We start from the raw sequence: 23,421 nt of genomic DNA on the forward strand, positions 1-23,421 counted from the left end.
ATGATCAATGGAAACAGGATGCACCTGAGCTCAATTTCGAGTCTCATAGGAAAGGGTCTGAATACTTATGTTTAGTTTTTTTTATACATTTGCAAACATTTCTAAAACCCGGTTTTCGCTTTGTCATTATGGAGTATTGTGTGTAGATTGAGGAAAAATGTAAGCAATTTTAGAATAAGGCCGTAATGTAACAAAATGTGGAAAAACTCAAGGGGTCTGACTACTTTCCTAATGCACTGTACTCCCTTTATTTATCATGTCTTGGCAATGCTCAATAGCATGCCTCTTCTATGACTGAATCCTCCTCCTCATTGTGCTTGGGTGTAGACTTTATATGTGTCCCAAATGGAACCCTATTCCCTACATAGTGCCCTACTTTTGACATAAGCCCATAGGGAATAGAGTTCTATTTGGGATACATCTTGCTCTAGGTCAGTGGGACGGAACCATTCCCTCTAGGCATCTACTTTGACATACGTTTTTCTATTACACTGTGTAAGCGCTACACCGGATCAATTGACTTCCTACCAAGCGTAGTTACTTTTGGGCAAGACTGAGTACAGCGACAATGCATGTGGTTAAGACAGTAAAACATTAGGGACTCTCATTCACTCACTCACACACAGTCTCCCTCTCTCACACATTTTCTCTCTTCGTCTCCCCCTCAGCGCTTTATGGATCGTACTTGTCACCTCCTCTGTGTGACAGGGCATAGAGCTTTTCAGCGCTGCTCTCCAGCCGCTCCCTGTACTCCAGGTGGGTGTAGTTGCCGGGCGGGACGCCCTCCGTGCCATGGAGCAGCCCCCAGCAGCAACAGGCGATCACCGCCGTACTGTCACTGTCACCTGGAATTGAGGGAGGAAGGGAGGGGGGAGAGGTAGGTGAATGGGGGAGTGAGATGGATATAGATGTGAATATAAAATAGATGAAAGAAAGTGAGAGGGGAAGGAAGAGGCGGGAGAGGGAGGTAAAGATAAGGAATGTGGGAGAAGGAGGAGGGGCGAGAGAGATGTGTGTACAGTTAGGAATCAAGTAGATGGAGGTGGGTGAGTTACTGAGGTGAAGTTATGTGGAAGTGAATTCTAATGCAACCATGTGGCCTGGGGTTGGTCTTGTAGTTTGTGCCACCACTTTCAGTGCACACAGGTACAAATCTGGCCCACTCCCCTTCTTGCACACTCCTATCTCTTGTTGACTGGCTATCTGTCCAATAAACACCCAACTATTATTAAGGAGTGGAAAGAAATATAGTTTTCAGAAATGTAAACCCAATCTGAATCGAACGCACCTCTTATTTGGTTTTGATTAGCAAGGGTGGGTTGTAGCATCTCACAATTGGATTTGCAGGACCTCTTCCGGACAAAAAAAAGAAAGGTAAGTAACATTATGCCTTCTCATTGCAGTCGCTGTACTCTTAATATACAGGAGAACTATCACCTTATGGTGAGGATAGCAGAGTTGCAAGCTCGGCTTCAGACGCAATCGTTAGGCAAGGGCAATTTAAGTGTAGGAAAGAATGATACAACATGTGAGCCACCAGTAAATACAGGTAGTATTGTTAATCCCCCTGCACAGTCCCCGCAGCCGGACAACTTCTAACTTCAGCGTGTAACTTCGCTAGAGATGTATTGGTATCGTGTAATTGTTTCTGGCCCCTTCCCAGGTGGGGGGTGATGAGCTCTACAGCTGACTCGCACAACTCAATCGCTGGTTGAAAACTGTTTTCTGCCCCTTCCAAAAGATAACTGGCCCTCTTTCTGGGACTCTCCCACAAACATGACCAAGCTTGGCCTGCTGAGGAGTGATGGACTCCATCCAAGCTGGAAGGGTGCTCTCATCCTATCTATCAACATACAGGGCTCTAACTCCTCTAGCTCCACAATGAGATAGGGTGCAGGCATCAGGCTGTTAGCCAGCCTGCCAGCTTAGTGGAGTCTGCCACTAGCACAGTCAGTATAGACAGCTTATTGAGACCGTGTCTGTGCCTCCATCTAGGTCGGGCAAAACTAAACATGACTGTGTTCGCCTTAGAAATCTCACTGGAATAAAGACCACCTCCATTCCTGTCATTAATGAAAGAGATCAAAATAGGACTACTTAATGTTAGATCCCTCACTTCCAAGGCAATCATAGTCAATGAACTAATCACTGATCATAACCTTGATGTGATTGACCTGACTGAAACATGGCTCAAGCCTGATGAATTTCCTGTGTTAAATGAGGCCTCTCCTCCTGGTTACACTAGTGACCATATCCCCCGCGCATCCCACAAAGGCGGCGGTGTTGCCAACATTTACGACAGCAAATGTCAATTTATCCCCCCCCCCCCCCCCAAAATACTGTGTTTTCGTCTTTTGAGCTTCTGGGTCAAGAAATCTATGCAGCCTACTCAATCACTTTTTATAGCTACTGTTTACAGGCCTCCTGGAACGTATACGGAGTTCCTCACTGAGTTCCCTGAATTCCTATCGGACCTTGTAGTCATGGCAGATAATATTCAAATTTTTGATGACTTCAATATTCACATGGAAAAGTCAACAAATCCACTCAAAAAAGGCTCCGGACCTACTCATTGCCACAGTAATACCCTGGATCCACATTCTTTTGGAGAGATTGGAAACCCTAATTGGTCTACACGGACATGTTCTTGCCTGGTTTAGATCTTATCTGTCGGAAAGATATCAGTTCGTCTCTGTGGGTGGTTTGTCCTCTGACAAATCATTTGTAAGTTTCGGTGTACCTCAAGGTTCCGTTTTAGGACCACTATTGTTTTCACTATGTATTCTACCTCTTGGTGATGTCATTCAGAAACACAATGCCAACTTTCACTGCTATGCGGACGACACACAGCTGTACATTTAGATGAAACATGGTGAAGCCCCAAAATTGCCTACCCTGGAAGCCTGTGGTTCATACATAAGGAAGTGGATGGCGGAAAATGTTTTCCTTTTACACTCGGACAAAACAGAGATGCTAGTTCTAGGTCCTAAGAAACAAAGAGATCTGCTGTTTGAGCTGACAATTAATCTTGATGGTTGTACAGTCGTCTCAAATAAAACTGAAGGACCTTGGCGTTACTCTGGACCCTGACCTCTTTTGACCAACCTAACAAGAATATTTCAAGGGCAGCTTTTTTCCATCTTTGTAACATTGCAAAAATAAACTTTTTTTTGTCAGAAAATGATGCAGAAAAGCTAATCCATGCTTTTGTCACTTCTAGATTAGATTACTGCAATGCTATACTCTCCAGCTACCCAGATAAGGCACAAAATAATCTTCAGTTATTGCTAAATACGGCTGCTAGTATCTTGACTAGAACTACTCCAGTGCTAGCCTCTGGCTTCCTGTTAAGGCTAGGGCTGATTTTAAGGTTTTACTGCTAACCTACAAAGCATTACATGGACTTGCTCCTACCTATCTCTCCGATTTGATCCTGCCGTACATACCTACACGTACGCTACGGTCACAAGACGCAGGCCTCTGTATTGTCCCTAGAATTTCTAAACAAACTGCTGGAGGCAGGGCTTTCTCCTATAGAGCTAAATTTTTATGGAATGGTCTGCCTATCCATGTGAGAGACGCAGACTCGGTCTCGACCTTTAAGTCTTTACTGAAGACTAATCTCTTCAGTAGGTCCTATGATTGAGTGTAGTCTGGCCCAGGGGTGCGAAGGTGAACGGCAAGGCATAGGAGTGACGAACCGCCCTTGCTGTCTCTGCCTGGCCGGCTCCCCTCTCTCCACTGGAATTCTCTGTCTCTGACCCTATTACGGGGGCTGAGTCACTGGCTTACTAGTGCTCCTCCATGCCGTCCCTAGGAGGGGTGCGTCACGTCATGCCAAGCATTTTTTGCTATACTCTACTTGACGTGATCTTCCTGTCCGGTCTTGCGCCCCCTCGGGCTCATGCGGTGGAGGAGATCTTCGTGGGCTATACTCAGCCTTGTCTCAGGGTAGTACGTTAGTGGTCTGTTGAGATCCCACTAGTGGTGTGGGGGCTATGCTAGTGGTGTGGGGGTTATATCCTGCCTGGTTGGCCCTGTCTGGGGTTTCGTCGTAAAGGGCCACAGTGTCCCCCGAGAGACCACACTAACCTTAATTTAAGCATATAGTAAATTATATGTATTTCCTCAATTCAGACAGTATTGTCAATATTGTCTGTTCTAAGATGGCCATCAAATCACTCACTACCTAGAAATTGTGACATAAACAGAGATATGTGTCGCATTCCTGGCGGATCACATTGCATTGCATCAACCAATGGTTGTATGCCACATCCTTTACTGCGCAGTCGAGCATGAGATTGCGATATCATATGATGTGGTTCGCTGAAATTTTCAACAGCTATCCAGGTGTTGTAAGATCTGGCATGCGTCTGCAATGTAGTCAGCCTGGAATGCGGCCAAACCATAGAGATAGATAGGACTCATCTTTGTATCTGTGCCATTATAGCGTCTGTGACAGCATGGGCATCGCCATTGAGGCAATCTCCATTTTGAAGTAGTCCATTTTCTTCTTCACGATTGGCTGATCCCTCCTGATGACCCAGTTGGACATGACTCCAACAGGGTCACCAGGAGGGATCAGCCAATGAAGTTGGAAGTCCCACCCAGTTAACTACATTAAAATGGTGGAAGCCCTCAATGGCGCTGCCCATGCTAATATGGCCTTTTGGCCACTAGAGGCCTCTATCATTCTCTTGGGCCAAACGCTGCACTGTGAACTGACCTCCATGGAAGGCCCCGCGGCTCATCAGCTCCTCCCAGTCTGAACCCGCCCCCAGCAGGGCATCCAGGGCGATCATTGGAGCGTCGTGGCCACTGCGGCCCGCCCAGCCCTTCAGGCTGAAGCTCTTATAGACCTTGTCTCTCTCAGCCGGCCCATAGGACGCTGGCCAAAGCACGGGGCCCGTCCTCTCTGAGAGGCCTCTCAGCTCCAGGTACCTATGGAGGGGGAAGGGGTCATAGAAGGGGATGGAGGTGTGGGGTGAAGTTGCCCCTAGATAATGATATTGGGTCGGTTTAGAATTTTACCCACTAATGGTTAAGGTTCGATTTGGGGGAGGGGAAGCTGATCCTAGATCTGTACCTCGGGGAAACGTCACTCCAGAGCAGAGACATGGATGCTTTTACATTGATTTTGTTTTTTCATTCCTTATATACTGTACATCAGCATGTAATTGATTTCACCTTTCAGCTGGCTGCCTTGACTTGCTGAAAGTTATGGTTTGAAATCATAAGCTAAGATCTGTATCCATCCACATGATTGAAATGGAATGTTGACAGTCATTTGATTCTGTATTATACTGTATAAATGTCATTCAATGTTTCTGACCTTAACATTAAAAAATAATCTATTGAATTAGCAAATAATTAACTTTAAATTATATGGCAGCTCAACCAAAACACACCCGCCCCCTATCGATTTTCATGTTATCATTGATGTTATTGGTTATTCTTACCACTCCCACTTCTCAGTGAAGTAGCCCCAGTCTCTCTCAGTCTCTCTGACAGCAAAGCCCCTCGACTGAACAAAGCTCTTGGAGATTGGACAGGCCTCCTTGACCAGGCCCAGCCCCCAGGTCGTGATTGGCCGGCGCTGGACAGCGTATGAGGTGAAGAGCGCCGACGCCACGGCACCGAGGAAACCAGTCGGGTGAGGGTGGGTCATCCTTCCTGTTTCCACAGCAATGGCCACCAGAGTGGACAGCTGCTCTGGCCACGGGTACCTAGAGAGGGAGCTATGTGGTGGTGGATCTGATCATGGTAGGCGCATGTATGATTATATTGTGACTCAATCCCTTACTATTATTCTACAATGTAGAAAATAGTTTAAAAAATAAAGAAAAACCCTTGAATGAGTAGGTGTGTCCAAACTTTTGACTGGTAGTGTATGTAAAATAGTTCAGCTGTGCAACTTTAATATTACCTGGGCCCGTATTCATAAAGCGTCCCAGAGTAGGAGTGCTGATCTAGGATCTGTCCATATAATCTTATTGATTATTATCTAAAAGGCAAAACTGATCCTAAAGCAGCACTCCTACTCTGAGACGCTTTATGGATACAGGCCCTGACTTCTAACCAGGTCTATCTACACTGAACAAAAAATATAAATGCAACATGTAAAGTATTGGTCCCATGTTACATGATCTGAAATAAAAGATCCCAGAAATCTTCCAGACGCACAAAAAAAAAAATAGATTTGTTAGTGAGTATGTCTCTTTTGCCAAGATAATCCATCCACCTGACAGGTGTGGCATATCAAGAAGCTGATTAAACGGCATGATCATTACAATTTACATTTTAGTCATTTAGCAGACGCTCTTATCCAGAGCTACTTACAGTTAGTGAGTGCATACATGTTTTTTTTCATTTTGTTTTTTTCATTACACTGGTGAAGAGTATTTCTGTGGGCCTGGCTCCCAAGTGGGTGGGCCTATGACCTCCCAGGCCAACCCATGGCTGCGCCCCTGCCCAGTCATGTGAAATCCATAGCTTAGGGCCTAATTTATTTATTTCAATTGACTGATTTCCTTCTATGAACTGTAACTCAGTAAAATCTTTGAAATTGTTGCATGTTGCGTTTTATATTTTTGTTCAGTGTATATAACCACACTCTCTCGACCTCTCACTCACACCTCAGACCGATGCACATAGACCTCATGGCTGCCCCACATCCGGTGCCATCAGGGTTGTAGGGCACTCTGAAGCCCCCTTCAGTTCCCGGCCTCAACTGGGACACTCCTTAGGGTACAAGAGAGTACAAATGAGGTCTAGAGCGTTTCTGTCAAAGTACAAAAAATACATTTAGGAACAAAGAAACATTTTGATATATAGTGCATTGGGAAAGTATTCAGACCCCTTGACTTTTTCCACATTTTGTTATGTTACAGCCTTATTCTAAAATTGATTAGTGTTTTTTCCCCCTCATCAATCTACACAAAATACCCCATAATGACAAAGCAAAAACAGGTTTTTAGAAATGTTTGCAAATGTATATAAAAAAAAAAAAAACGGATTACAGACCCTTTACTCAGGACTTTGTTGAAGCATCTTTGGCAGCGATTACAGCCTCAAGTCTTCTTGGGTATGACGCTACAAGCTTGGCACACCTGTATTTGGGGAGATTCTCCCATTCTTCTCTGCAGATCCTCTCAAGCTCTGTCAGGTTGGATGGGGAGCGTCGCTGCACAGCTATTTTCAGGTCTCTCCAGAGATGTTCGATCAGGTTCAAGTCCGGGCTCTGGCTGGGCCACTCAAGGACATTCAGAGACTTGTCCTGAAGCCACTCCTGCGTTGTCTTGGCTGTGTGCTTAGGGTTGTTGTCCTGTTGGAAGGTGAACCTTCGCCCCAGTCTGAGGTCCTGAGCGCTCTGGAGCAGGTTTTCATCAAGGATCTCTCTGTACTTTGCTCTGTTCATCTTTGCCTCGATCCTGACTAGTCTCCCAGTCCCTGCCAGTGAAAAACATCCCACAGCATGATGCTGCCACCACCATGCTTCACCATACAGATGGTGCAAGGTTTCCTCCAGACGTGGAGCTTGGCATTCAGGCCAAAGAGTTCAATCTTGGTTTCATCAGACCAGAGAAACTTGTTTCCTTTAGGTGCCTTTTGGCAAACTCCAAGCGGGCTGTCATGTGCCTTTTACTGAGGATTGGCTTACATCTGGCCAGTCTACCATAAAGGCCTAACTGGTGGATTGCTGCAGAGATGAGAGAACCTTCCAGAAGGACAACCATCTCCACAGAGGAACCCTGGAGCTCTGTCAGAGTGACCATTGGGTTCTTGGTCACCTCCCTGACCAAGGCCCTTCTCCCCCGATTGCTCAGTTTGGCCGGGAGGCCAGCTCTAGGAAGAGTCTTGGTGGATCCAAACTTCTTCCATTTTAAGAATGATGGAGGCCACGGTGTTCTTGGGGACCTTCAATGCTGCAGAAATTTGTTGGTACCCTTCCACAGATCTGTGCCTTGACACCATCCTGTCTCGGACCTCTACGGACAATTCCTTCGACCTCATGGCTTGGTTTTTCTTCTGATATGCACTGTCAACTGTGGGACCTTATATAGACACGTGTGTGCCTTTCCAAATCATGTCCAATTAATTGAATTTACCACAGGTGGACTCCAAGTTGTAGAAACATCTCAAGGATGATCAATGGAAACAGGATGCACCTGAGCTCAATTTCGAGTCTCATAGCATAGGGTCTGAATACTTATGTAAATACGGTTTATTTTTTATACATTTGCAAAAATGTCTAAAAACTTGTTTTTGCTTCGTCATTATGGGGTATTGTGTGTAGATTGATGAGGGAAAAAAAATATTGAATCCATTTTAGAATAAGGCTGTAATGTAACAATGTGGAAAAGGGGATGGGGTCTGATTGATTACTTTCCGAAAGCACACTACACAAAAAAATCTGAGGAGCTTTACTAGAAAAATTATTTTTATCAAAACATTGTTAGGACAAAGTAGTATGTGTTGCCTAAGATGCTTGATGGCCCTGGTTTCCTCCCTTCCATGTCTTTCATGCCCTCGACATAACGAGCGGCCACATCCTGCAGAAGCTCCTCCCCTTCCTTTCCTGCGAGAGAGTCAAACCAAACCTATTCACACAGAGACAACCCTCGAACACGACCTCAAACCAAACTCCTTTAGGTACGTAGAAATCTGGAAACTATGAGCAAACAATTTGATTTAGGCCTCACCGGTGGCGAGCGCTTCTGCAGTGGCCAGGTGCAAGACTGTGTCATCACTGACCGGCCAATCAGGAAGTTGTGCTGTGATGTTCTTCAGCCCACCAAGCTCTTGCAACTCCTGAGGAAACAAAGATGTGAGTGTTGCCCAATTCTAAATAACCCCTTTGCCCCAACACCTCGGTCTAGGTGTACTTCATGTAGAACTGAAAGATTGGATAGGTAGGCCTATTAGCAGTGGTATGATAATGGCTCAACCTTTCTCTTTAAAAGGCTAGCTAGGTGGTTACACATTATACCACTTACTGCTTAAACATTATCCAATCCTTTCAGACGTATACTAGTGCCTGGTGTCTATAGGTCCTAAGGTTAAACTTGGAACCAGTCATATGAATGTGAGTAGTACTGAATGCCATTGAATGATAACCTGAATCCAAACTGTTTCCATTTCACTTCACGATAAAGTCAAATAGTGCAATGCAGTTGGGAACCAGGCTACTGGAATGAGGGAACCCATCCTCCTGGGGATTTTATAGGGTCATTTCCAGATTGCCCACCTGGTGAATGGCTGTCCCTGACTCGTTATACTCCCACAGCTGGTTGCGGTAGCCCAGGGCATCGCCAACCCCACTCAGCAGCATGGCAGCCTTGTAGTCCTGGAGGGTGGCAGGCCTAGCAGAGGGGAGGCAGGGATGGGTGTACAGGAGGGAATGAGTTAATACCATCGGTTGTGGCTCTGAGTAGGTTTAGTTGACTGGGTTCAATCATGGTACGGCTCTAGTCTAGACATTTTTAAATATGAAGTATCAATTGAGTGGGAAAGAGCTCTGCCTGTAAGATGTAGGCTTACATGTCAAATAACCAATTTATAAGGTTCATTCTACTGTCTGATGCCTTTTCTGTCCACCTGAAATATCACTTCTTATTTAGTGTTAAATGTGGATTCCAAAAGGCTTTAAAGATAAGGTTACAGTGCCTTCAGAAAGTATTCACACCCTTTGACTTTTTCCACATTGAGTTACAGCCTTAATTTAAAATGGATTAAATTAAGATTGTGTCACTGGCCTAAACACTACCCCATAATGTCAAAGCGGAATTATGTTAGTAGACATTTTTACAAATTAATTACAAATCAAAAGCTGAAATGTCTTGAGTCAATAACTATTCAACCCCTTTGTTATGGCAAGCCTAAATAAGTTTAGGAGTAAAGATTTGCTTGACAAGTCACATAATAAGTTGCATGGACTCACTCTGTGTGCAATAATAGTGTTTAACATGAGAATGGCTTACCAAGGAAAAACTTCCAAAAGGACTAATTCGAGGTAAAAAGGAGTTGGAGCACTCAACAAAAAGGTAGTGATTTATTTTTGCTCACTTTAATCCATTGTACAGGATGCGAACAGATGACTGACGTTTCGACATCAAGCTGATGTCTTCCTCAGGTGTTTAACATGATTTTTCAATGACTACCTCATCTCTGTACCCCACTCATACAATTATCTGTAAGGTCCCTCAGTCGAGCAGTGAATTTCAAATAGATTCAACTGCAAAGACCAGGGAGGGTTTCCAATGCCTCGCAAAGAAGGGCACCTATTGGTAGATTGGGGGAAGAAAAAAAAAAGCAGACATTGAATATCCCTTTGAGCATGGTGAAGTTATTAATTACACTTTGGATTACACACACACATATATATATATATACACATACATACAGTGGGGGAAAAAAGTATTTAGTCAGCCACCAATTGTGCAAGTTCTCCCACTTAAAAAGATGAGAGAGGCCTGTAATTTTCATCATAGGTACACGTCAACTATGACAGACAAAATGAGAAAAAAATTCCAGAAAATCACATTGTAGGATTTTTTTATGATTTTATTTGCAAATTATGGTGGAAAATAAGTATTTGGTCAATAACAAAAGTTTCTCAATACTTTGTTATATACCCTTTGTTGGCAATGACACAGGTCAAACGTTTTCTGTAAGTCTTCACAAGGTTTTCACACACTGTTGCTGGTATTTTGGCCCATTCCTCCATGCAGATCTCCTGTGTCACCTGTGGATGCATTTCAAGGCCTACCTTCAAACTCAGTGCCTCTTTGCTTGACATCATGGGAAAATCAAAAGAAATCAGCCAAGACCTCAGAAAAAAAATTGTTGACCTCCACAAGTCTGGTTCATCCTTGGGAGATATTTCCAAATGCCTGAAGGTACCACATTCATCTGTACAAACAATAGTACGCAAGTATAAACACCATGGGACCACGCAGCCGTCATACCGCTCAGGAAGGAGACGCGTTCTGTCTGCTAGAGATGAACGTACTTTGGTGCGAAAAGTGCAAATCAATCCCAGAACAACAGCAAAGGTCCTTGTGAAGATGCTGGAGGAAACCGGTACAAAAGTATGTATATCAATAGTAAAACGAGTCCTATATCGACATAACCTGAAAGGCCGCTCAGCAAGGAAGAAGCCACTGCTCCAAAATCGCCATAAAAAAGCCAGACTACGGTTTGCAACTGCAAATGGGGACAAAGATTGTACTTTTGGGAGAAATGTCCTCTGGTCTGATGAAACAAAAATAGAACTGTTTGGCCATAATGACCATCGTTATGTTTGGAGGAAAAAGGGGGTAGCTTGCAAGCCGAAGAACACCATCCCACCATCCCAACCGTGAAGCACGGGGGTGGCAGCATCATGCTGTGGGGGTGCTTTGCTGCAGGAGGGACTGGTGCACTTCACAAAATTGATGGCATCATGAGGAAGGAAAATTATGTGTATATATTGAAGCAACATCTCAAGACATCAGTGGGAAGTTGAAGCTTGGTCGCAAATGGGTCTTCCAAATGGAAAATGACCCCAAGCATCCTTCCAAAGTTGTGCCAAAATGGCTTAAGGACAACAAAGTCAAGGTATTGGAGTGGCATCACAAAGCCCTGACCTCAATCCTATAGAAAATGTGTGGGCAGCACTGAAAAAGCGTGTGCGAGCACCTGACTCAGTTACACCAGCTCTGTCAGGAGGAATGGGCCAAAATTCACCCAACTTATTGTGGGAAGCTTGTGGAAGGCTACCTGAAACGTTTGACCCAAGTAAACAATTTAAAGGCAATGCTACCAAATATTAATGGAGTGTATGTAAACTTCTGACCCACTGGGAATGTGATGAAAGAAATAAAAGCTGAAATAAATAATTCTCTACTATTAATCTGATATTTCACATTCTTAAAATAAAGTGGTGATCCTAACTGACCTAAGACAGGGAATTTCAGGCAGTCTACTCTGAACAGCTGATGTTGAGATGTGTCTGTTACTTGAACTCTGAAGCATTTATTTGGACTGCAATCTGAGGTGCAGCTAACTATAATTAACTTATTCTCTGCAGCAGAGGTAACATGAGAGCCAGTTTCATCATAGCGCTTGATGGTTTTTGCAACTGCACTTGAAGAAACTTAAAAAGTTCTTGACATTTTCCGGATTGACTGACCTTCATGTCTTAAAGTAATGATGGAATGTCGTTTCTCTTTGCTTATTTGAGCTGTTCTTGACATAATATGTACTTGGTCTTTTACCAAATAGTGCTATCTTCTGTATACCACCCCTACTTTGTCACAACACAACTGATTGGCTCAAACGCATTAACTTTTAAGAAGGCACACCTGTTAATTGAAATGCATTCCAGGTGACTACCTCATGAAGCTGGTTGAGAGAATTCCAAGAGAGTGTAAAGCTGTAATCAAGGCAAAGGGTAGCTACTTTGAAGAATGTCAAATATAAAATATATTTTGATTTGTTTAACACTTTTTTTTGGTTAGTACATGATTCCATATGTGTGATTTCATAGTTTTGATGTCTTAACTATTTGACTGGTACTGTATGCGTGTGTGTAGAATATATAGCTAAGAGACCACTGCAAGTTTTTCTTAAATCAGCATCTCTACATGTATGACAGCAATTCCATTCCAGTGTCTGTTGAATTCCAACACAGGCACACTTCATTCTACTGAATTAGGTACTGATTAGGTGATCACCTGAACCAAATCTTATTTAACGAGGAAAAGTATAAAAACCACTGCTGTGGCCATCACTATCCTCTTGCAATAGGACCAGCTGGATGGCAAAAACTGTGCTAATAGTACCTCAAAAGTAATATTAATCAAAAAATAACTATTGACCATGCCAAAAGAGTTGAAAAGGAAAGTTGAGTGAGGAAAAGAAGGGTTCAATTCTGGCTATACTGGCAGAGGGATACAGTGAGCGTCAGGTTGCTTCCATCCTTAAAATGTAAAAGACGGCGGTTCATAAGAACAAGGTCAAGCAGCAGACATTGGGGACAACAAAGCTACAGACCGGCAGAGGGCGAAAACGACTCTCTACTGACCGGGATGACCGCCAACTAATTCGAATGTCACTCAAGGATGACATAAAGTGACCTCCAAAAAGAATGGCAAACAGCAGCTTGGGTGAAGTGCACGGCGAGGACGGCTCGAAACAGGCTCCTAGGGGCAGGGCTGAAGTCGTGCAAAGCTAGAAAAAAGCCCTTCATCAATGAGAAGCAAAGAAGAGCCAGGCTGAGGTTTGCAAAAGACCATAAGGATTGGACCGTAGAGGACTGGAGTAAGGTAATCTTCTCTGATGAGTCCAATTTTCAGCTTTGCTCAACACCTGGTCGTCTAATGGTTAGATGGAAACCTGGAGAGGCCTACAAGCCAGTGTCTCGCACCCACTGTGAAATTTGGTGGAGGATCGGTGATGATTTGGGGGTCCTTCAGCAAGGCTGGAATCGGGCAGATTTGTCTTTGTCAAGTCAATCAAGGTGTGGATGGAGGACCACCAGATCAAGACCCTGTCATGGCCAGCCCAATCTCCAGACCTGAACCCCATTGAAAACTTCTGGAATGTGATCAAGAGGAAGATGGATGGTCACAAGCGATCAAACAAAGCCGAGCTGCTTGAATTTTTGCGCCAGGAGTGGCATGAAGTCACCCAACATCAATGTGAAAGACTGGTGGAGAGCATGCCAAGAAACATGAAAGCTGTGATTGAAAATCAGGGTTATTCCACCAAATATTGATTTCTGAACTCTTCCTAAGTTAAAACATTAGTATTGTGTTGTTTAAAAATGAACATGAACTTATTTTCTTTGCATTATTCGAGGTCTAACAACACTGCATATTTTTTGTTATTTTGACCAGTTTTCATTTTCTGCAAATAAATGCTCTAAATGATCATTTTTATTTGGAATTTGGGAGAAATGTTGTCAGTAGCTTATAGAATAAAACAAAAATGTTAATTTCACCCAAACACATACCTATAAATAGTAAAACCAGAGAAACTTATATTTTTGCAGTGGTCTCTTAATTTTTTCCAGAGCTGTATATATAAATACAACTTTCCCCCAAAAAATGATGAGTTCCAAAAGGCACAGGATGGTAGGAATGACCAATAATTGTATTATAATTTTAAACAAACAGACTTAAATGAGTGTTCAGTTGGCATCTTGAACATTTACAATGGATAATCAATCATGTAAAAGTCAAAGTGGAGCAAATTATTAAACAATTGCTTACTTGTAAATATAGAGTTAATATAGGCCTAGATTAATTTGTGTATTTTGCTCGTATTTCATGATATCATGTCACATGACGTCTATACTTTTTTTAAAGACATGCAGTGGCATTATCTATGAATGGCAATTAACCCATGTTGTAGGAAAATAATGACATTACAATATGCATGATCTAAAATCCATATTCGGCGACACCCCAACTCACCGGTCCATTGCGACGCGTCTTCCAGAGATCGCGCTATAGAGGCAGTGACAAACTGAAGTTTACACCGCGGCTCCAAACTCTCAAATTGTGCGTAAATAAAATGTTTTTATGGATGTAGTCTGTGTCCTACAACCTCAGGTTCTTGTTCACTCCTTCACAGTTTTTAAAGACAGAAATCCTATATTGACAATATATTAGAAGGTAAGGCCTAGTAGCCGATTTAAATGTTGAATGTGAAAGGCACGGCGTGTCTATTATATGTTCTCCGTCTCAGGGACCACTGTCTTTCCAAATGTGTTTGCAGATTTTCAGCAAGTGTGCGGCAGAATCAACACGATCAGGGTTGCCAGGTCAAGCTAAGTTTTTGTATTCAAAGAGAACTCAAAACCCGCCCACAACTCCTGAAAACTAGCGTCCAATTTATTTGGGGCAGCAAGAGAGAAGTTTTTCTATAACGTTATCGAGAGAATTAAGAAGCAATATCAACATAACTTGTAACGGCGTATAAAGCTACATTCGGGTTTCCATCATAATAATAGCCTAAATCTTGTGCGCTAATGTTTCGTAATAAAGGAATTTGAATGTCGCAAGAGAGATCATTTGCACTTATTAAACTCGCCAGATCCTTTTCCATCAATGGATGTCGATTTAACTCATTTGACTATGATTGTAATTAAATCCCATTTGCGCAATTACACAAATATAGATAAATCCGACAGGAGAGTTTGAGTGATGAAAGTTGGACAGAGGATCTGTCTCTGTGAAATAAATACTTGTACAAACTTTAAAAAACCAATGTTAGGCTATTTTCAGTCAATTGTGCCATTATTATGTGCCAGATATTAAGACTACAAGCCCTTATAAATGGCATATTTGCGAGATTGACTTGTCATTTCAATAGGCATAGGCTAGCGGTCTGTGTATCCTCCGTTCATTGGTTATTCCATTCAAATCAGGAAGTGAAAAAACGGGATATGGCTCATGTATTGTTTGGTTTCAGAATTTTATGAACTAAAATCGGATATCAACTCGTTTTCTCATTTATGGTGTCCAAATGAGGCATAGATTAACAGAAAACAAATAATGACAAAATGTATCCCATTTTTCATTTTGTTCATATCTGGAAGTACACACACCCTAATTGAATATTTACTGGCATAGTAGGTGTTTGTTTACAGTCTGGGTTGAACTGCAGTGTCAGCAGCACAGCAAAGGGATTAGACATTTGTGTGACAGGAAGATAAAAATAGTAATGTTAGCTAAGATAGTTAACTTTTCATGTAGTTAGCATGCCAATAGAACTAACTCAACAACAAGTTGGCTTGCCCTACCTGGGTAGCTAGCATTAGCCAGCTGATGTTACTGCTGACTAGTTAACAAGCTGACTAACTAGCAGGCTGGCTGGCTGGCCAGCCCTATCTAGCTACTGGCTATAGTCATGCTAGCTAGTAGTAACTAGTGGAAGTAAGTTAGTCCCTCAACCTGCTACAAGATAAGCCTTTTTATTGGTGTGGGTATAATTTACAAACCTCCTTTCCTGCTTACTGAAAGGCAGATGTAGAAAAGGCATTCGTGTGAGGATACTACATTAATTACTAGGACAATTGGCCTACTTTTCTGAATGTATACCTACCACCTTTTGAGGGGCTGATAATCAATGATACGGATCCAGTCTGATATTACTTGATTACTGATTCCCCCACACTCTCTCTCCCTCTCGCTCATTCACAGTCCAGTCACTCAGCCCTATCCAGAAACTTGCAAGGTCCTACACTACTTCCTCCTACAACACCCTGATGAGAAGCAAAAAGCCTGGACCAATGACAGTTTGTGTATCTCTCTAACCCTGCTGTACTTTACAATGCTGAGACAATCTGACTCTAGAACAGTATTACACTATTTTTTTATGAAATGCTCTACAGTGATTATTGATCTCTCGCTCTGCCATCCTCACAGTTTACTCACTCAGATGGTATGTAGGCTGGTTGATGGCACATACAGGCCTGTTTGAGGGACAGCTGGACAGAACATATCAGAATGCTTGGACCTCGGCTGAGACCCTCCTCTCCTTCCCTGTCTTTCAAGGAAAGCACTTGACATGCTTTTTTCTGGTTTTGTTTGTTGTTATTCTGTCTCTCACTGTTCAAATAAACCTACCATTAAAATTATAGACTGATCATTTCTTTGTCAGTGGGCAAACGTACAAAATCAGCAGGGGATCAAATACTTTTTTCCCTCACTGTACATAATACATGTCTCATGGCTTTAAAATCCTTCTTTAACCAGTCTCCTCCCCTTCATCTAAACTGATTGAATTGGATTTAACAAGTGATATCAATAAGGGATTATAGGTTTCACCTGGTCAGTCTGTCATGGAAAGAGGTGTTCCTAATGTTTTGTACACTCAGTGTATTTCATAAGTGTTTCCAATGCAGGTTTAGAGAGAGACTTTTCTCTCATATTTAGCAGTCACTTTTTCTCCAGATCTAGTGTTTTTTTGTGTGTTTATTTATATTTAAGGGAAGGTCATCCAATTCTGGTGTTATATTTTACATGTAGCTTGTAAACTGCTATGTGTTCATATTTCTTTTTACCAAACAGGAGGATGTGTTGCACTTTAGGTTGAGAGTATAGTGAGCAGAGCACAGCAAGTAAAACATTTCAGAAATGTGGATTTAATGACTTCAATACCAAGTAATGGCACTCAATCTGCTTGATTTGGATTATATGCACATTTTGTGTGAATTCAAGGCCTTTGGATCTCAAGCCTAACCCTTGTGCACCCTGCTCTCTGCCCCTTCTCCTTTGGGCTGCTCATTTGGGCTACTCAGTTATTGACGGTAGATTACTGCCATCTGCTGGATCATAAAACATACTGCTGCTGTAAGTCATTACATTTCCACACTTACATTCGTACTGTTGATCACAACCAGTCATATTTAGTATCCATCAAAGCAACATTCACAGTGCAAATTAAGGGAATTTAATTCATTTGGACATTTGCTCAGTACATGAAGGGTATCATTTCCAATGCTACCGAGGTGCCAACACCGATTGGCTGGTGAGTGTTGAGACAATATTTTCTCTGTATCTACCTGCAGGTTCAGAGGCATCAGGCAGACACCATACGAGAGCTTTTAAACCTAAGTCCTACTTTCAGCGTTGTACACGTTTGTAATTACTATATCCTATGGGAGCAGCCAGAAATGTTTTGTACTGAAGTTGAAAATAGATATAAAAGTATGACGAGTTTACGGACAAGGGGCACACGAGCGAGATTTACTACAAAAAAATACCAGATATACCACATTGGTACACATTGTTGAAATTAGGACAGGGATTGGTGTGTGTAATTTGTTTTCCTTGGAGCCAAAAACCCAACTGGAAAATGGGCAAAGCTTCAAGTTACCCTTTTGAAACATCTAACTCAGTGTCATCTTGAAGCTAATGTAAACATTTAATTCAACCGATTTAATCAAAGAGCAGTTGAACAAGAGTTAGAAAAGTTTAGGATCGGGGGATAAAGTCGTTGATCTCTTGCAGCATGAGATTGGTGACAACAGCAATGCAACTTCCCCTAATGTATCCTGGAGAGAAAGAGTGAGCGCATGTGGCAGTGGAGGGATCATTCAAATTATGTGAAAGGGATACAGTATTCAAACACACAGGTAACAAGTACATAGCCTGAAGTGGATACCAATTCAGAGGCAAACTATGTGAAAGTGTCTAAGAGTAATCTATAGGTAATACCACACAACATGGAAAGAGACACACCTTGAGAGCATCATGCCAAACAGGAAGTGTAAAGAAGGTGCTTTCCTTGAAAGTCTGAGAAGGAGAGAAGGGTCTCAGCTGAGGTCCAAGCATTCTGATATGTTCTGTCCAGTTGTCCCTTCAAACAGGCCTGTAGGTGCCATCAACCAGCCTACATACCATCTGAGTGAGTGAACTGTGAGGATGGCAGAGAGAGAGAGAATGGCAGAGCGAAAGATCAAAAATCACTGTTGAGCATTTCCTTTAAAAATAGTGTAATACTGTTCTAGAGTCATATTGTCTCAAGCCTAGGATATAGCCACAGCCTGCAGCTACTGCAGAGGTTAAGGACAGCCCGGACGTTGGGGCCTCTCCAGTCATGGCCAGGTGGGATCAGCTCCTTCCGGTGTTTCAAGTTCAGCTTGCGGCCACAAGGACTCAGCCCGCTCCTGCTGGCCTGGCCACGTCAGCCCTTACCTGGTGCAACCTGCCGGTCATTGGCCTGTGGTCCCTGCTGGCCCCCTGCTAGCGCCAGTCTCGAGGGACCTGCAACTTCCAGACATTCCAGAACTCGCCTCAGGGGACCATCCAGTCCTTTCCATGGGTGACCCACCAGAAGTCACCCCGATGTCCCTCCTGACCTAGATGTCCAGTTCCCTGCCTCCACAGTAGGGTCAGAGTTCCATTCCTTCCCCGGCAGGGTCATCAGAGTTCCCTTCCTTCCCCGGCAGGGTCATCGGATTTCCCTTCCTTCCCAGCAGAGTCATCAGAGTTCCCTGCCACCATGGTAGATTCAGAGTTCTGGGCTTCCCTGCAAGATTTAGAGTTCCCTGCCTCTAAGGTTTTGTGTTTCCTGCCTTCCCAGTAATTCTAGACTTGCCTGCCTTCCCAGTAAGTCTAGAGTTCCCTGCCTTCCCTGTAGGTCCAGTCTATCCAGCCTCCTTGGTAGGTCAGGAGTATCCTGCCCCTTCGGTTGGTCAGACATACCCCTCCCAGTAGGCTCTCAGTTTCTGTCTGTACCCGGCCTTCAGTCTATGGCCCTAGTTGCAGGCTAACACTGTTCTGGCTTAGGTCAGTGGACTGCTGCCTTATTACTAGGGCCCCAGTCCTCTGCCGTTCTAAGTCCACAGTCCCCTGCAGTAGTAGCATCTAAGTTTACTTTCCCTGTCAGGTCCAAAGAACTCAGCACTAGGCTCCCAGCCTTCAGCCTTTCTAGTTTCGCTGTCTCCAGCTCTAGTCGTCTCTCAGTCCACTGCTCTGCCAGGCTATAGGTTCTCTGCCCCACTAGGTCTGAAGCCTCTGCCCTCAGTTGGTCCGCAGCCCCCAGCCTCAGTTGGCAAGCAGTCAAATCCCTCAGTGCTACATGCCAAACCTCCTGCCCTAGTTCTAGGCCCTGGGTCTCCTGTCCCGCTAGGCTCTGAGTAATCTATTCCTCTAGGTGTGCAGTCCCTGCTCCTAGCCAGTTTTCTGCCTCCAGCCTCAGCCGTCGCCCAGTCACCTATACTAGCGCTAGGCTACAAGTTCCTTGCTCTGCTAGGTTCGCAGCCTCCCGTCATACCTGACTAGCAGTCCTCAGTTTTAGTAGTAGGTTCCAAGTCACCTGCCCTGTCAGGCCCTGAATTACCTGCCCTGCTAGGCTCTCAGTCCCCTGACCCGGGGGGCCTGCTGTCTCCAGTTCAGGGGGGCCGCCCGCCTCCTGCACTGGAAGACCCTCTGGCCCTCGCACCTGGGGAACCACCTGACCTCGTCTCTGGGGCCCAGCCAGCCCCTGCCTCCGGATCCCTGATGGGCCTCAGCCAGGGGTCCCGACCTGCTCCACCATTGGAGCCATCGCCTTCAGCAATGGTGAGAGTCACCAATCCTAGCAGCAACCAGTGGGCTACCAACATTTGTGGGCGGCGTGCCACATTCCTCTGCCGCAGTAGGCGAGCCACCTCCTCCAGCCGTGGCCAGCTTCCGGCACCATACTCAGCAACAACGGATGGGCCCCAGAGGCCCTGCACCAGCTAAGTTAGTGTCCTTCACCAAACCCTTGGCGTTCCATGGGGCGGCCCAAGACTGCTTCTGTTTCCCTGTGCATCTCGCTCACAGGGTGGTCCCTAAGCCCCTTGCGTGCACTTGAGCCGGTACCCTCCTGGCCCCCATGGTTCTCTAAAGTGACAGTAGTAATCAGCTGCCCTTCTAGTTTGGACAGATGCACAGTAGGACTGGACCCGACCTTGTTTGGTCCCTTCACTGTTCTGCCCCCCTGCCTGTCCTGCCGGATAGGACTAGGCCATTTCATGACTAAGCACCCCATTGAGGCCTTTTAAGATGGGTGGATTTCCACAAGAAATCCAGGGGCAGATGTAAAAATGGCTGGCCCTCTCAATCTGATTGGTCTTCAGGTCTGTCAATCACCCACCCATTCCAATTTTGATTGGCGATTTTCTTCATTTATCAGAGTGCCATCAGGTAGCCTGATTTCAGATGTGTCCATGTAAACAGTATTAATAGGGAAATCATTCTTCTTGCGAAGCATTTACATTTTAATCAAATATTATATTAATATGACTATCCACAATAATCACATTATTGTGTGCATGTAACCCAAGTGATTGGATCCAAATAATATCATTACATAAACATTTCAAGTTGATCATCGATTTTGTGTAATAAATAACTAGCTAATAAAGTTTACTTTAGGCATCTTGTTAGTTTGCCTTGTGATTTGCTTATAGTTAACTTGGTTAGCCCACATTCAATGTCATTGAGGATAGCTAGCTAGCAAACGTTAGCTAGTAGCCTGCTTCAAATTTGCGTTAGCTAAATATCGTTAGCTTTCACAATCACTTAGCTGGCTAGGTAAACACCATTAATATTTTTCTATCTAGCTAGCTCGTTAATATTAGCTACAATTGGGCTGAGTGTAGTTACATTGGTCATTGTGTCTACATTGCCTGACAGCAAAGTTATTTGAGGCAAATCAGATGAAAACATGCTCATAAATGACGTGCTGGGGGGCTTTTTTCTCTTCAAATGGGTAAAGAATAGGCTACAACCTTTCAGTGTCAATTAAGGACCTCTTACACTATAAGAATGCGCTCTTGTGTCATTATTTTGTGTTTGGACACTGGACTTTTACTGGAAACCATTTCACGGTCTGTTTAATTTATCACCAGCGATGTTGGCCTTTCTTTGTGAAATGTTTAGTATAAATTGAAACCGCTATGCAACTACTAAGAAAAAGGATTGCTTCCTTTTCTAGTCTACTATTAAATACATCATCCTTTTCCATAGGTTTCCGTTTCATGCCAGGCCAAGGCTGCAGCAGTGTGTAGAAAATGTCAGGCGGATGGATTGGGAACACAACCGTCACTCTCAACTCTGTGCTCATCACTTTGAAGATTGGTGTTTTGCTGTAATTACATGGAAAGAGTCAGCCTCACCAGGACTGCTGTGCCCACCATTTTCTCCTTCCCAGCTCATCTATAAAAGCGGTCACAAGGCCCCAGGGAAAAACAAAGGAGTCAGGTAAGTATAGAGTGGCAATGTTTATGATGCTGCACATGATCACACTTACTGTGCTGAGGTTGAGGATCTTGATGAGGTAGAGGTAGTTGATAATGATGATACAGACATTGAACACAGCGATTTCACTGTGATGCTGGATATGCATGATGATACTACTTTTGTGTCAGATGTAGGCCTACATCACAATGATCTAGCTGTGACAGTGGATTTATGTAAGGAAAGTGTGGTGTCAGACTCTATCGATCTTGGTTATGCTGTTCAGGACACCCCTTGTGTTCCTGAACACAACTACACTGTGATGGAATCACCCAGAACACTCAAGCGTAACTTGAGTTCAGTAGGAGACAAACAGGAAACATGTCGAAATAAGTTAAAATTGGAGAAGGACATTTGTTGAATGTGCGCCAATGACGGCATCCTGCGTTTCCATTGATCTCTTTACCGCATCTGCTCTTAACTAACATTGTCTTTGTCTACTAACAACCCACTCGTGGCCTGTACCTTGACGTGGTGAGTGGGCTTCAAACAAAGACATGCCATTCATGTATAATTTCTTTAAAATGCTCAGATAACCACTTGTGTGTGTGTACCATTTCCCTCTCCCTTCTGCAGGACTACTTTCTGTATGGATCCAAGTGTGACTGTCGCAGCTGCAACATAACTATTCAACATGACAGAGTGAGTAGTTATTGGACAATGAGTGTAAATTTAACTATGAACTATGAATACTGCTCCAGTGTTAATGTTATTGTGTGCCACTAGGTGTGCTGTGTTTTGTTAGCTTTCGTTATATTCAGGTGACTTGACTCGGACGCAGTGTGGCAGACCTACCCACCTGGTGGCCTGTAATTGGCTGGTATCTTATCTGCAATAATAATGGAAGCAACAGAGACAATGGCAGGACGCCGCCCAGGAGGAAGCCCTACAAAGAGGGAATTTTTTTTATTTAGCCTGAGTGTCATTTTACCGTTTATCTTCACATGCCACTTACCTGAGGTCCTCCTGTGTGTTCCAGTCTCCTGACGCCCAAACAACGCTGCCACCACTGCTGCACCTTCAGCTTAGAGAAAGACAACCCTTCACACTCTGCTAGCTACTCACTTAAACAGGGATGGACTTCATTAGAGTGTGACAGCTAACGTTGTTAATCACATGCCATTTATCCTACTCCACTTGTGTTTTCCTGTCGCTGGAGCTCCAGACTACAGCTGACTGCCTAGCTGACTACAGTGGAGCTACCAGCTGCTGATTTTACCAGGCAAAGTTCCCACATCTTTGCTGAGCAGAGAGGATCCAAGACAGACAAACTGTGCAGAAAATCAGTGGTATATTAGTACAATGTATTGGTTAAATGCAAAGATTCTCTTTTTAATATTTTACTCTCTACATTTGGGTATGTGTTGTCTGAGTAGTACACCCTACTACCTGTCTGGCCCTACTGTCTGAGTTGGCTTTAGTTCTGTATTGATTGAATACATATTTATCATAGAATTTTGTTTTGTACTAAGTACATACGGTAAATTCAATGTTCAGTGTTCTAAATGGTGTCCCTGTGTGTCTGCTCCTACTGTCACTATGAGGTCGCTGAGCTGCTGGTGAGAAACGGGTCATCGGTCAACATAGCTGACCTGTGGAATTTCACCCCTTTCTTTGATGCTGCAGCCAAGGGCAAATAGCCAAAAGATCTGCTGATGCT

At 43.8% G+C, this 23,421-nt stretch overlaps 1 protein-coding gene across 2 annotated transcripts; it reads right to left on the reverse strand.

Annotated features, from left to right (window-relative positions):
- Nucleotides 1–198: 198 nt before the first annotated feature.
- On the reverse strand, nucleotides 199–14,966 carry adprh (ADP-ribosylarginine hydrolase). 2 transcript variants are annotated; one of them, XM_041884548.2, is made up of 9 exons: nucleotides 14,460–14,966; nucleotides 9,248–9,362; nucleotides 8,703–8,811; nucleotides 8,480–8,578; nucleotides 6,636–6,741; nucleotides 5,460–5,726; nucleotides 4,727–4,941; nucleotides 1,289–1,352; nucleotides 759–845 (listed from the first exon to the last, which is right to left on the reverse strand). In XM_041884548.2, exons 1-8 carry the CDS (start codon nucleotides 14,465–14,467, stop codon nucleotides 1,330–1,332), a joined length of 942 nt encoding a protein of 313 aa, XP_041740482.1. In that variant the 5' UTR covers nucleotides 14,468–14,966; the 3' UTR covers nucleotides 759–845; nucleotides 1,289–1,329. The 2 variants fall into 2 exon arrangements, with proteins under 2 accessions (XP_041740477.1, XP_041740482.1); XM_041884543.2 differs by lacking the exon at nucleotides 1,289–1,352 and having other exon boundaries at nucleotides 199–845; nucleotides 14,460–14,963.
- Between the last annotated feature and the right edge of the window lie 8,455 nt (nucleotides 14,967–23,421).

This window comes from Coregonus clupeaformis, chromosome 1, assembly GCF_020615455.1.
Source record: "Coregonus clupeaformis isolate EN_2021a chromosome 1, ASM2061545v1, whole genome shotgun sequence".
In the NCBI taxonomy this organism is placed as follows: domain Eukaryota; kingdom Metazoa; phylum Chordata; class Actinopteri; order Salmoniformes; family Salmonidae; genus Coregonus; species Coregonus clupeaformis.

Coding starts and splice junctions, on each gene's coding strand:
- adprh (XM_041884543.2), bottom strand. Junction 8,812..9,247: donor CAGGGACAGCCATTCACCAG/GTGGGCAATCTG, acceptor TTGTTTCCTCAG/GAGTTGCAAGAGCTTGGTGG. Junction 846..4,726: donor CCGCGGGGCCTTCCATGGAG/GTCAGTTCACAG, acceptor CCTCAATTCCAG/GTGACAGTGACAGTACGGCG.